The 13,064-nt window shown below is 44.6% G+C and overlaps 1 protein-coding gene across 3 annotated transcripts in view; it reads right to left on the reverse strand.

Annotated features, from left to right (window-relative positions):
• The window catches only part of SHISA6 (shisa family member 6), a 263,047-nt gene that overhangs the window by 233,639 nt on the left and 16,344 nt on the right, over window positions 1–13,064 (reverse strand). For all 3 annotated transcript variants that reach the window (XR_007507507.1, XM_049812526.1, XM_049812525.1), the window contains exon 2: window positions 12,290–12,450. Coding sequence is in view for 2 of the 3 variants with exons in the window: in XM_049812526.1 (XP_049668483.1) it covers window positions 12,290–12,450 (161 nt within the window). In the remaining variant the exon portion in view is untranslated. The remainder of the gene's footprint in view (window positions 1–12,289; window positions 12,451–13,064) is intronic.

Here is a 13,064-nt window from a genome sequence, read left to right on the forward strand (position 1 = left end):
TGCATTAAGAGCCCTTTCAACTTCTCCTTCCCCACCCTGCTTCCTGGTCACTGAATATATTAATATTTAAGTAGGATTTAGTAGAAAAACTTGTTCTGCTGAGCTGTGCAATCTGGATGCCATACTCACCGTCTATGATCTCAGGCAGCCTGCAGCACTTCAGTTTACTTAATGCTGCACTTAAACTACAGCTTGGACACATCTCCACAATTTTCTTGCATCCTCCAGCCATCACAAAGGCTAATTCCTTGCAGGGTTCCCCAAAGACCCTTCCTATAAGGGCCATATTACTGCTTGCTACAAGGAAGATGGGATGTATAGGTACCTGAATCTTGAGTGCAGGGTCCCTATGTGAACAGTACAGGGATCTGGCACACAGCCCCAGGAACGACTGGGATTTCAGGTCCCTCTGGCAATCATGATGTAGACAGCATGACTGCACCCAGCCACTGGACCTTGCTGAGAAATGCTTTCTCAGTAGAAAATTCTGTGGATCCAGGGAGGAGAGATGTGAAAGGAAGTGACACAGAGGCTGCATTACTGCAGTTGGTAGACATTGTGTAGAAAGCCAGATTCGAGAATTAATATTTATCTTACTGTCTTTTCAGAGGGGTCATTCCGAGCACTGGGGCATCATTCTGTGACTGGCAGCAATTGAACATCTTGCATGGGGTTTGTTTAGAGAGGAACAGTTACCCACAGAAGTCATTTAACACTAGACGATAGAGGTGTTGGCACAGTTGACAAGCCAGGGACAGATCTGGGGAGAGAGCTGCAAAAGGCCATCCACATATATTAGAATTATTTTCCTGAGAAGGATTCGATGAGATGTGAACTACATTATTTGCTAATGTTGCAGTACAGAGCCTTGTCCAAAACCCAGGAGAGTCAGAAGGAATCTTTCCATTAACTTCTCTGATTGTAAGTGAGATTGTGACAGATGTACTCCCTTTTCCTTCCTCCTCAAATATTTTAAATCAAACAGAAAGAGTGGTTAGATTTGTCTTTTTATGGAGGAGGGCATCGTTCCTTCTTAGGTATGCTCATATAAATAGTCACATGGGAGTCTTTTCAGGTACCTGCAACAAGTAAGATGGTCTGAGGGTAATAAAGCTTCAGAGAAGAAGTGAGGCAACACCCACTAAATTCCCAAGCTACACACATATGGCTGACATGCCAGAAGGAACAGAGACTACACCAATGATAAAAGCTGTTTGCAGCCAACAATAAAAGCTGTCTTCAGATCTTCAACATGAGCCAAACCTTCCTGCTGTCTTTCAATCCAGAAAAAAGCTCTTGCTCAAAGCCACCAGAAAACACCCCTGGCATATCCCAGAAGGTAGGAATACCCTGGAGATATGAGCATTGTCAAGGAGAAGCCAAGCTGCCTCATGTAGAGAAACACTGCTGAAAGAAGTGGGAAGGCAGCCCTGCACACTCTTCCTCAACCCTTTGCTCTGGCCGAGAAGACCTTGAGACAAGACAATAAGAGACAACTGGCTAAGCCCTTTAGGATTTAGATGTCTAAACCAGAACACTAATCAACTAGGTTTTCAGAGACTTGAGCAACATCTTCTGCTGGTAAATGCTCCCACTTCCCCTAGCCAGGGTCTTGCAAGGTATCCTAAAGCTACACACCTTGATGTCAGATGAGCCTGTTCATTACATACTCAAGTACTGATTCATTAGAAGTTAACTATGACTTCCCCAGTATCACCTTTATTCTCACACATCTGTAAGCTGACCTGATATTTTACAGCTTTGCACTGTGTGCCACTGCTTTTCATGGAGGCTGTGACCAGTGGTCAGCTGTGGAGTTTACTGCTCCTGGTGATAATGCCAGGAATAAAGTAGTGAACCTTGGTTTCAGTACATTTTTGCATAATTTTAAAGTCAGCAAAGTCAACTGGGAAGTAAAGGGAGGAAGCTGATAGTGATGAAAGCAGAGCATAGATTGAGTTGCAGTATTTGGGCAGGAGTCCAACAAGAGGGGAAGGAAAGTTTACTGATTATGGCACATTCTTAATGGAGTATTGTTTCCAGCTCCTCACCAATTTTTACACTTCTACAGAGTGTGATAGGATCAACAGTCATGAAATGGGAGAACTTCAACACATAGAATGTCCTTACAAAGATTTCATTCTTCCCAATGTCAAAAGCAACTAGTTTCATTACTTTCTGGAGGCCAATTTAATTGTTGTCAATACAAGTTGCAAATTGGCTCTAACATTTTAAATTGATGTTTTCTGTAAACTGCTCTGATTAATGGAAGAAAACATTGTGTTTCTGCCTTTCACCTGAACATCTAATGCATTTTACAAACAATAATTGATCTAGCAAGACATATAGAGGCAAACAGGGGGAAGCAAACCTGTTACAGAAGTGATTTTACCCTTCCACAGCACCCAGTAGAGCTTTGGGACAGAACAGCTGGTTAGGCAGTGGGCTTAGTTGGTTTTTTCCCCCAAGGAAAATCCTGAGCAGCTTAAAACTAAAATACCTTAACGGCAGGCAGAATTGTTTTGATCATAAATTGCCACCATGGTGTCAAATTTGAGTTCTGGAAAGTCCCAAATCTGCTGGCCTGAACCTCAGCCCACTTAATCTCAAAAGTGCATGTAGCCTTGAAGGTGCTGATAGTCAATCCCAGTCGGACACCAAGTTCCCAGAGCATCTAAGCACAGGCTCTCCTGCATGCTTGCTCACAGGCAACCCCTAAAAATCCTACTCAAGTCTACAGTTACGTGGGACACAGCTCAGTGGTTACAAGTTCAGCACTGCCTAAACAACAGGGTAATCCCTCTCAGGCCTGTTCCTGATTGCACTCCTACATTTCATCATACGACCTTTTCCTGAGCTGGTTTTGCTGAGATAATGAGTTAAACCAAGTGATGGAAGAATGTGGCAGTGGCAGAGTCAGTGCAGAGGGCAGTGGCCATGGCAGAGGATGTGTGAAGAAGATTGAGACCTCTGCTTCAATGGCAGAAAAGCCATTAGGCTGACTCAGCTGCCTGTGAAACTGGAGCTTGAGAGGAAGAATGGGCAAGCCTGCAGATTTAAATCAAGACACAGATCAGGGCTCAAATCAAAACCTAGCCAGGAGCATGAGTCCCCTTGCCTACTGCATTCTCAAACCCCAGGTGACCTTCTGCCCTTCTATTGCTGGGGCTGAGGCTGAGCTCTGTATTGCACCCCCGCAACTCCTCAGCCCTGTTTCCTAGGTGCTCCTAGAGAAACCTGAGCCTGGGAACCTGGTGAGCACTGAGAAGGCACTGCTACAGCATCAGCTCAGACAGCCAGTGCTCTCCAGGGAAAGGAGTATCTCCCAGTCCTGGCCTTCCTCACAGCACACCAAATTCTCCAGAATACCTGTGCCACATACCTGCTCTAATGGCCCCCTGCTCCTGAGCCTTTCCCAGATCTGGAGGAGAAGGACAGAGCAGAGGGTGAGGGGAACCATCTGATTAAAACATTGTTCCTTCCTGTCACCCACAACACAGACTTTGTAGCGTGAGCAACACAGGACGAGGGCACGAACTGGCCTCCCCCCTTACGTGTTATGCTCCTAAACTGTTTCCATCTCTGTTTTTGTATGTTTTGAGAACAGTATTTATTTGCCATTCCCAATCCAGCTGTACAGATTCAGGAACTGGAAAGCATCCAAATCTATCAGGTTGGACCTCATATACACACACATTCTCCATCCCCTGTAACTTCTTCTCACTGCTTCTGGTCAGTGTTACAGTAACTCTCCTGCATCCATCAGTCCCAATTCCAGGGACCCCACAAACACATCAGCCCCAGGATTTGCTCTTAAACACAGCAGCTGTTACAAATATCGAAGCCTGGTTCTGGGAAGGAGGCCAACGTGCTCCCACTCCTTTGTGTGTGCAGCAAGCAGGCGGCACGGGGCACAGGGAGCTGCTGCTGCTGCATGGTGCGATCTGGGGCATCACTCAGCGTGTTGCAGCACATGCCCACAGCCACTCTGTCCCCTGCAACGTGCAGGTCCCTGGCTGGTTATATGCCTGCATTAGACTGCCAGCCTTTCTCCACATTAATGCCTCTTTTCCACGAGAGCACAGTGCCAGAAAAGCCCATTTCAATTAATTTCCACATTCTCCGTGTGTTCTGTTGTATTGTTTTCAGCAGGTTGAGTTTCACTGTAAGGCTTTGTTTCAAAGTAAATCTATATGCTTAATCCTCTCTCCAGCTCACAACTTGCATTAGTCTCTCCTAAAAAAAATGCTGTTACCATAGTAACCTACAGTTTCTAGATATCACTGTGGATGATAAGCATTGCCATGCCTGGCCTTGTGGCTCTGGGACTGCACTCTGTTGAATGAATGCTAAATTCCATGAAAACACTTTTAATCGGCACCTGTTATTTATCCCATAGCTCCGGATGTTGCCACTCTGTCATTGCTATGTGGTTCATGCGAATATCAAGACATTATACTTATACATGTGTATATACACACATGCTCCACCTACCCATTTTTTTTCCCCACAACAGTCAGACTTTTCTTTTCTTTCTTTTTTTTTTAATTTTTCAAATTTGTCACTTGTTAGCTGTTTTGACGCATGAAACCCTGACATCAGTCATGGGAGATATTTGGACATGAGACTCAAGAAACTGTTGAAAATGTTGTTGCTTTTTATTCTTCAGTAAGTTCACTAGTAAATATATTTGCATTGGGGATATTTTGTTGTCTCATGTGTCTTGTTAGTGGGGCATAGTTTTCCCAAAGGTTCATTTTCACAGATTACCCTAAAACTTTACAGCTCAGTAAAACACTCAGGAGACCACAATAAATCAATAACTAGAGGCAGAAGTAGGTGCAGCCCCAGTCTCATCAAGGGAAAGAGGAGGCTGCATGGCTCAGAAGAGCGCTGGGGATCACAGGCTGCACTTGTTAGTGGGCAGCACATCTTAAACCCCTAAGGCTGCTCACGATTGAATATCCCCACAGCACCAGGTCCTAACCTCTCGCAGCAGCAGAAGAGGGAGGTTGGATGTCCAAAACAGTAAGATTAAGAAAGAATAGGCAAATAAATATTTAACAGTTAAAAAGATCCATTTGGAATCAGGGCAATTAAGCTCATTGCATTGTAACTCATGACTTTCCAACCTATCCCTTCTCCTGTGTTTCTTGGATTACAAGCACTTTGTGACAAAGTCTTTGCTTTCGAATGCAAGTGTAAAAGCTCTTCCTTGCTGTTAGGATACAGGATTGAAGGAGTCAGGTCTACGCCCATGTGAAAATGCAGGAGGAAGCATCGCTGCACATTCGGAGGACTAGGGCAGACAGTGCAGCACACGTCCCCTCTGAGAGGTGCCGGCCTGAAGGGAAAGTGGTAGTCCCAGGGCAAAACTGCTCTCTTGGTATCTGGGCAAATTGCACAAATTACTCAGGGACAGATATTTACAAGGCTTTAGGCATTTATTCTGAAGTCAAGGGAAGATGGTAACCCAAGTACCTTTCAAAGGAAGGCCCTTGCCTCTCTGTGCTCCATTTTCCCTTCTGTAAAATGGAGACTGGCAGTGCCACAGAGAGTGGGAGTTAAAGGGTATCAGCTTCTCTGATACTAGGGGTGAGTAAATACCTATGATGTGTAACACTGTACAGGCTAACTTAGGTCCTGCAAAAGTGAGGAACCTAGATCCTTCACACCAAAGAAGATAGAAACTAGTGTCCTATCTTAGCTACCCTGCACCAATTCCAGCAGCATCCACCTCTCCCCACTTCCTCCTGGACTGATCCTGCCTTTTGGAAATGGTATTTTGGTTGCCAGGACACTGAGTAACTCTTGCCCTCAAAAATGTTCTGAGACAGAAAAGTCTGACATTTTCTGGTGGCTCAGAAAACATATTAACCCATTTGGGATTTTCCTGGGAGGTAAGGCTGTGGGAAGCATTGGGGCTTACTGTAACAGAGGAGTGCTTGGAGGAAAAAGCAGATGGAGTGGCAGTGAATTGCCTTATATTCTACAGATCCTAGAGGTTTCAAAGCTGGTCCTGTTTCTTTCTTTTCAAATGTCAGTGAACGGCAACAGCAGTACGGAGAAAAGAAAAACCCTGTTGCTGGAACTCTCTGGGTGTTTTCCAAGTGGTTTCCCTAATTCTTCACCCGCCTGCACCTTAACTAGTTTCTTACAACAGAGCACAGGGGCTGTAAAATGCTACTGTGGGGACTGGGGGATCATTTTACACCTGCTTTGTATTCCCCTGAACAGCTGTAAATGACAACACAAACTGTGAAGCAGCAGGGAATTTGAACGCCTTCAACATACATTTCTACACTGATCCTCAGTAAATTAATTCAAATAGTTGCTGGGGATTTTGGGGAGAAGCTAAAGAATTCAATGAATGAATAAAGGAAGCAATTTGAAGCAGAGACCAGCTGGAGACTTGAGGGAAAGGAGAGAGGGGAAAGGGAGAAGGATGGACAGGGAGAAGGCATATGTAACCTGGAGGAAATCTGAGAAGCCGACGGCCCTGGCTTACCCTGGTTTTTAGAAAAGAGCCAGAGCCCATGCTGAGCCCGTAGTCCAGAGAGAGTAGGGCCAAGTGCAGTGATCTCCTCCCCTATGTAATGATTAGGATGGAAGTACTCCCCATGCTGCTCTGCCTATATTTGGCTAGAGACGTTAGCTACAATTTCCATAAAGATTAAAGGCCTCTCCTGCATTTGTTCACATTCAGAACAAGCTCAGAATATGCCTCTGGGTGGAAGGCACTGCTGAAAACAGCACTTTGAATACGTACATCTCTGGAACATCCTGACTCAAATGGCTTATTAAAAGCCTTCCCCAGATATATCAGGCTAATCAGAGTGCTAGCCTGTGTTGTTTGCTGCATTCAAAGTGGTAGTCCTGTCAATAAGCTGTTCTTCACACCTGCAGGTACCCCTGTCCCTAGCGCAGGTGAATAGCAGAAGATTTTTCACACTAGAAAATTCTCTCAATTTACTTCTGTGGTCTGCTCTTCGCTGGCACATCTGGATCTGGTTTCAGGCCAGCGTATTCTGTTGGTGAGGCAATTTGATATTCTGAGAATTAAGAGACCAAAAGAATATAAAACTAGGCCAGAGTCTTTTTCTCCAGCAACTACAAAAAAAGTCTTGTCATTGCTCTTACAACCTCCTGATCCTGGAGGTAGTCAGAAGCAGCATAATTCCAGGCACTGCTTTTACCTACCTGCCTCACACTCAAGCAGGTGATATCTGGGGACCCTTCACAGCTGAAAGCATCACATAGTGGCAGCAAGGACATCCTTATCGTGAACGTATTTAGAGAGATTCTTCTCCCACATAGCTTCCCACATCAGTCTAATGGTCCTGAGCATCCCCTCTCCCACAGGTTGGCAATACTATCAAGGTGAATCGTATGAAAAAGAGCCAGTGTGGAAGAGCAAGAATGAGTCTGACAGAACAAAGGATCAGTTCAGACCATGTGCTGTTCTGGAGCATCATAGATTTGTACCAGCTGTGAGTCTGGGACATAAGCCTCCCTGACCCGTAAGAATTTACCTAAACCAAGCACGTGGCCCATCACTGTGATAGTACAACATTGATTTACACCAGCCAAAGATCTGTTTCAAATTCTTACTTGGAGTCTTTTGTGGTTTGGTGATGATTTGGCAAACAGTAATGAGATGGCTCCCTGCATAACTGTTAGTCTTGAGCTGGCTACCCCTCTATCACCAAGGCGGTCAGAAAAGTTTCTGCAGGGATTGAATCTTGCAGGTGCTTTGTTTAGCCACATTTTGGGAAAAGCAAACCAGTCCCTTGCATCTGATTTTCAGAAGTCTTTCAAATATCAAAGGGCAGTATTGGAGGTCATCTGAACTGAGAATCTAGTCTTAATTTTTCCACTAATGCTAATGTCCATCAGCATCACTGTCACAGGAACTGCCCTCATCTTTTCTGACACATCAGTTGACTGTGGACATTGCAGGAGGATGGCCTCTGGCTCAAACTCTGTCTCTTGTGCCAAATGCAGCACCTTCCACTATGGGAGCATATTGCTGCTTATGTATGATGTTTTCCAAGCCCGCAGGAACTATTGACTTTTCTCCCATCTCTCCTCGTCCTTGTCTATGTTTGCTGGCCACCCACTGAACAAATGAATGGCACTGACCTTCACAGCAGATGTCAGGATAGATAACGTGGCCGAGGAGAAAAGATGGGGGAAATGTTGTTAGAGTTTTCCTTCCAACATCCCTAAAGGTGCTACTGTGATAGAGACATTAAAAATGCCAATAGATAGCTAGATGAGATGGATTTCCTGTAATCTCAGATTCATCATGTTTTACCTGTTACTCACAATAGCAAACACTATACTTATAAGAGGTCTGTGTGGGCTGGAGGAACGTTCCTGTCTACAGAGTGTGGTGTAGCTCATACTAATTAGGTGGTGCACAGCTGGAGAGGTATGCTCTGACCCAAGCAATCTGTAGACACAACTTTCAACTTTTCTTATCTACAAAGAGCCTACCAACACCAAAACAGCAGCACTGTATAAAAGCAATGAACAGAAATGTCAGTGGAAGTGAGGGTGGGCAGAAGGGGAGGTGAAATGTATCCTGCCATCCCAAAACAGCGTGAACTTGGTTCTCATAGGAAAGCAGAAGTGGCAATAATCTCTGGAAAGATGCTCTTCAGACACTTGGGATGCTCAAGCTTGGCAGAATACCCTGTGGGAAATGTATTCTGCTCCTGGTAAATAGCCGGCTCCTACACCACCTGGGGAAGGTGGCCATTGTAAAGTAGTAGGCTGAATCCTTCTTGAAACTGGGTGACTTGTCTGAAGAATGACAATTGTCTCTATGTCTAGGACAGAGAGACCTACTTCTCTTTTTCCCTTAAAGAAGCATTAGTTAGACCTGGGTTCTTCTATCTCAAAGCTCAACAGAGAAGTACAGACGAAACCTAACACCAGGCCCTCCTGTCCCACTGCAGAGCTTAGAGAGTTCTGAAACTGCCTGCTGTGAAGTGCCTGGACAAATACACTGAGGACTTTGCCTTGGTCTTGAACTCTCCATCAGGCAGCTGCAACAGCTGGAGACAGTGCCTATGCCTTGGTGCACTACCAGAGAAGATGTATGTTACCATCCTGTGAACTGCTGTGACCATTTGAGGGCTGCATGAGCGCTTTCAGGAAGGGTAGCAGCTGGCATGTGGGAGATGGACTCCTCTCTGTACTTGCATCAGGGAACAGCAGGCATCACCCAGCAAGTTAAGTGTTGCAGGCGTGCCCTCAGCAGCACCAGCACGAGCTGCTTTGTTTGGACTCTACTGCCTCAGACACAGACCACCACAATTTGTCATTGTCACCCACAATAATTTTGTTCACTGACACCAAACAAGCTTAATGGAAAAATGAAGCTATGGTTTATTTAGCAAGACTTAAGGGCACCCTTCTAGTTATAAGTTTGGAAACAAAAGTTCAAAGTAAAACAAATATAAAACTCAATCTCAGCCTGTATGTAACTTCTATAGTCCTTTCTGGTTGCTTAACCTCTCATACTCTGGAGTTCTGAGACAAACCACAGCCAGCAGACCTGATGCTTTTCAGATCCTGCTGCAAAACCCTACAACTGTGGTCTTCTCAAGCCAATTTGCAGCACCAGTGAGCAGTGCTTTGTCTGGATTCTGCTATTACATATTACTGCTTCTATTTTTTCCCCCAGGCGTCCTCCATTCCCCTCTTTTTATTTCTTTTCTTCCCCTCCTCCCCAAAAAGCAAGTATTGATGGTGAGCCCTCTTCTACTTCCATACTGGGGCTTACCAGCTTTATTCCAGTTTAATGTGCTAAAACCAGTTATTGTTTTCCAACTTTTACTTCCCTCCCAACCTAAAAGATTTTAGCATTCGCTTATACAATTTCCTTATTACCACAATAATCTGAAGATTATCTGAGTAATAGAATATAGTTACAATGGAGCATTGCCCTATTCTGCAAATGAAATAGTATAAAAAAAACATTAACTGTATATCTGTTTTATGAGCTCATGATCTTTTGTAAGTGATTAGCTTTCTGTCTCTCATGATATATGAGGACATGTTAATAACGGACACAACTGAGCCAGGAACAAGTTCTTTTGGGTAAGCTACAAGAGCAAGTTTTTCCTTCCCAGCTTTGGCAAGGGCTCAGTGTGACATTCCATCCAACTGGCTGCCCCGAGGCAGAAGTGATCAATTACCCCTACAGCTGCCAATGGCTGTGGAAGGGCTGTGCTGGAAGTAAAATCCCTTTGCTTTGTAGCTGGATTTGTGGATATCTTCTTTTAGTGGGCTCCTGTTGCCTGTGGCTTGCCTGTTTCAGCCCTGACTGAACTGTAATGGCTTTTCTCCTTCACATGGTATGGGCAAACATACAGACAAGCAGAGTCTGAAAGAACAGACTATCATCTTTAACATCATGCCTTTTCCTTCCCAGCCATTTTGCCTTGCTCATCTCATGTCCCAGTCCTCAGGAAGGACCAAGTAGATTCCTCACTGGGTGCTGTCACTTTGTAGCATGACCATTTGCACTAGCACCCCACTCACGATACCTGTGCTCTGGTCCTTGCATCCTTGTGTGCCTCCATTACTGTAGTACTATGTCTTAAAAATGTCCATTGGAGCAATCAGCTACTGACAGACACCAGAGAAGAATACTGCAATTAGCAATTCCCCTCCCAAACCTTCCCATTTGCCTTTTCTCAGACTTGACAGTGCCTAAACATGACACCTAATTCAGAGTTCCAGTACCCAGCTGCTCTTTTCTGCTGCAAGCAAAGAATTTCTTCTGCATCTTCATTCAGGATTTGCCTGCCCTAACTGACAAACATGAGCGAACGGGAAGAGATAGGGTGTCTTCAGAAAGGGATTCATCTCATTGTAAGGCTTATGTCAGAGTTGTTCTCTGACATTGCTTATGCCTATTCACTGGCCATAAACCCTTATTTCTTGTGTTTCTGTCCTGGGGCATAATCACATATGCTCTCAAGAGCCAGTCCCAAGCCCTAGATATGCAAAAGCACCTTCCTCTTCCAGACAACTCACCTCACGTACTGTTCTCCAGCCCAACATTTTATTTCACAAGTATAACTTTCTGGCATACAAAATTACAGGGTTCACGGTAGGCCTCTGAGCAAAAATTGGAGAGCAAAGAAATCCTTCTTAGTTCTCAGGGAAATTATTCTGTTCCCAGCAGCAGGGGAGGCTTCCAGAGAACACAGTCACCTGGTTCTGTCTCCATAGGGTGATGCACATTGCAGCAAAACCCTCCTAATAGTCACCATGAGGCAACGGAAACGAAAGAGTCACTGCCCTCAGTCATGGGCCCTTTCTACAAAGAGCAGAGCACATCAAGCCCTGCAGGTTGTGGAGCAGTCTGAGCTCCTGCTAGCTTCTTTCAGAAGCTTCCCCAGCAGGGACCATTAGCAAAACCTCCTCTGATCGCCAGGTGACACAGGTCAGGAAATGCCACCCAGAAGCTGAATAGCTTGTGACTGAATGAGGGCATATCTTTGAGGCATACATCCAGTGCAACTGCGAGATGGCAAGTGATGGCAAGTCTAGCACATCCCACTTAACAAAGGTGGTCAGCAACCATCAAGACATTGTTTTGACAGTTATCAATATATGAAGCATCAAATAAATCAGAACAATATCTTCACCTAAGAGGCTGGCATCCTTGTGCCATTGGGGAAATCAGGGCAAAAAGCAGTCAAATGATTTGACCAAATTCACCCAGCCAGCAGAAGCCGGAAAAAAAATTATGTGTCCCAATTCCCAGTCCAATGCTCCTGGAGGACCTCAGGCCAGTGTCTTTAAGCTCCTGGGATACCCTCTAGGTTACCTTCCACACTTTCCTCTCAGCACATGCTTATAGCTCACCTGAATGAATAAGGTGGCCCCAATTATGTGGATTTCTTTCTTCTCAGCTGCTGTGTGCAGAGAGACTGATTATGCTTCATAGCATATGTGTTTTCTTGGAAATACACAATATTCTAAGCTTAATGCAAGCATTTTGGTATAAGCTGAATTTATACCTCACTGATTCTGAATTTTTAAAATGCCTAGAGAGAACAGCCACTCTGTTCAGCAAAAACCTTAAAAAATCATCACCACTGACCCTTGCACTTGTCTGCTCTCTCTGATTGCCTTTAAAAGCCATTTATTATCCTAATTTCAGGTTCATAAAAGCTGCTGTTGTAAAGCGTGATGTTCTGCTGACTTCTAACATACCACTGGTACAACCACCTCTGAAGAGAGAGAGCAGGAAAGCAGCACTTACCTGGGTTACTTTTGGAGGTGCGCACAGGGGTGTAATGGTTTTTGGAAGATGTCCTGACTGGGGTGTTTTCTTTGGGGGAGGTATCTATGGCCGAGATAGTCTCTCTTTCACAGTGTGCTATTGGGATTGGTCCCTGCTGCCTTAAGATGTCAGCCAGAGCCCTGGGGAGAGAGAAATAGGGGAAAAAATGTATTTTCACACAGCAGCTAGAATGGCATTCAGTATTTTCACTTCCACAGTCACTATGCAAAACCAGCCATAGTTGGATTTCTACCATAAACAGAAAAAAACCCCAACAATAACAACAAAAAAAGATATGGCTTAAAAGCTGTTTCTTTTTTTTGTGTCTGCTGCATGTATTTACAGGCTTGCCTGGCTATTGTTTAGTTTTTCATATGCTTCTACTAATTCACTTCACCCCAGGGTTATGTTATCTCTCCATCATTTTCCTTGCTGTCAGTGACAGTGCAGATGAACTGTTCTCCATAGCATAAAGCACTGCCTTCATAAAGAGTCACCACTGAACATACCAGAGCCCTAAGTCTCAGGCACTGTGATCTTCTAAAGGTTACAGCAAAACTGCCCTGCCCAACCCAAACTTCTTTAAGATTGAATCAGATTAGGAGTCTAGTCCCCGCATTCCTTAAATCCTTGTTTTTTCTGCAAGAAGCTCAGTACAAGGAAGTGGTGGCAGTGGGTTTCTTAAAGGAGAACCAGCAGTCCAGAGGAAAAGGATTAAACAATTTTCATGGGTTAATGTCAACACAGCCATTAG

The sequence above is a fragment of the Accipiter gentilis genome, chromosome 10, assembly GCF_929443795.1.
Source record: "Accipiter gentilis chromosome 10, bAccGen1.1, whole genome shotgun sequence".
In the NCBI taxonomy this organism is placed as follows: Eukaryota; Metazoa; Chordata; class Aves; order Accipitriformes; family Accipitridae; genus Astur; species Astur gentilis.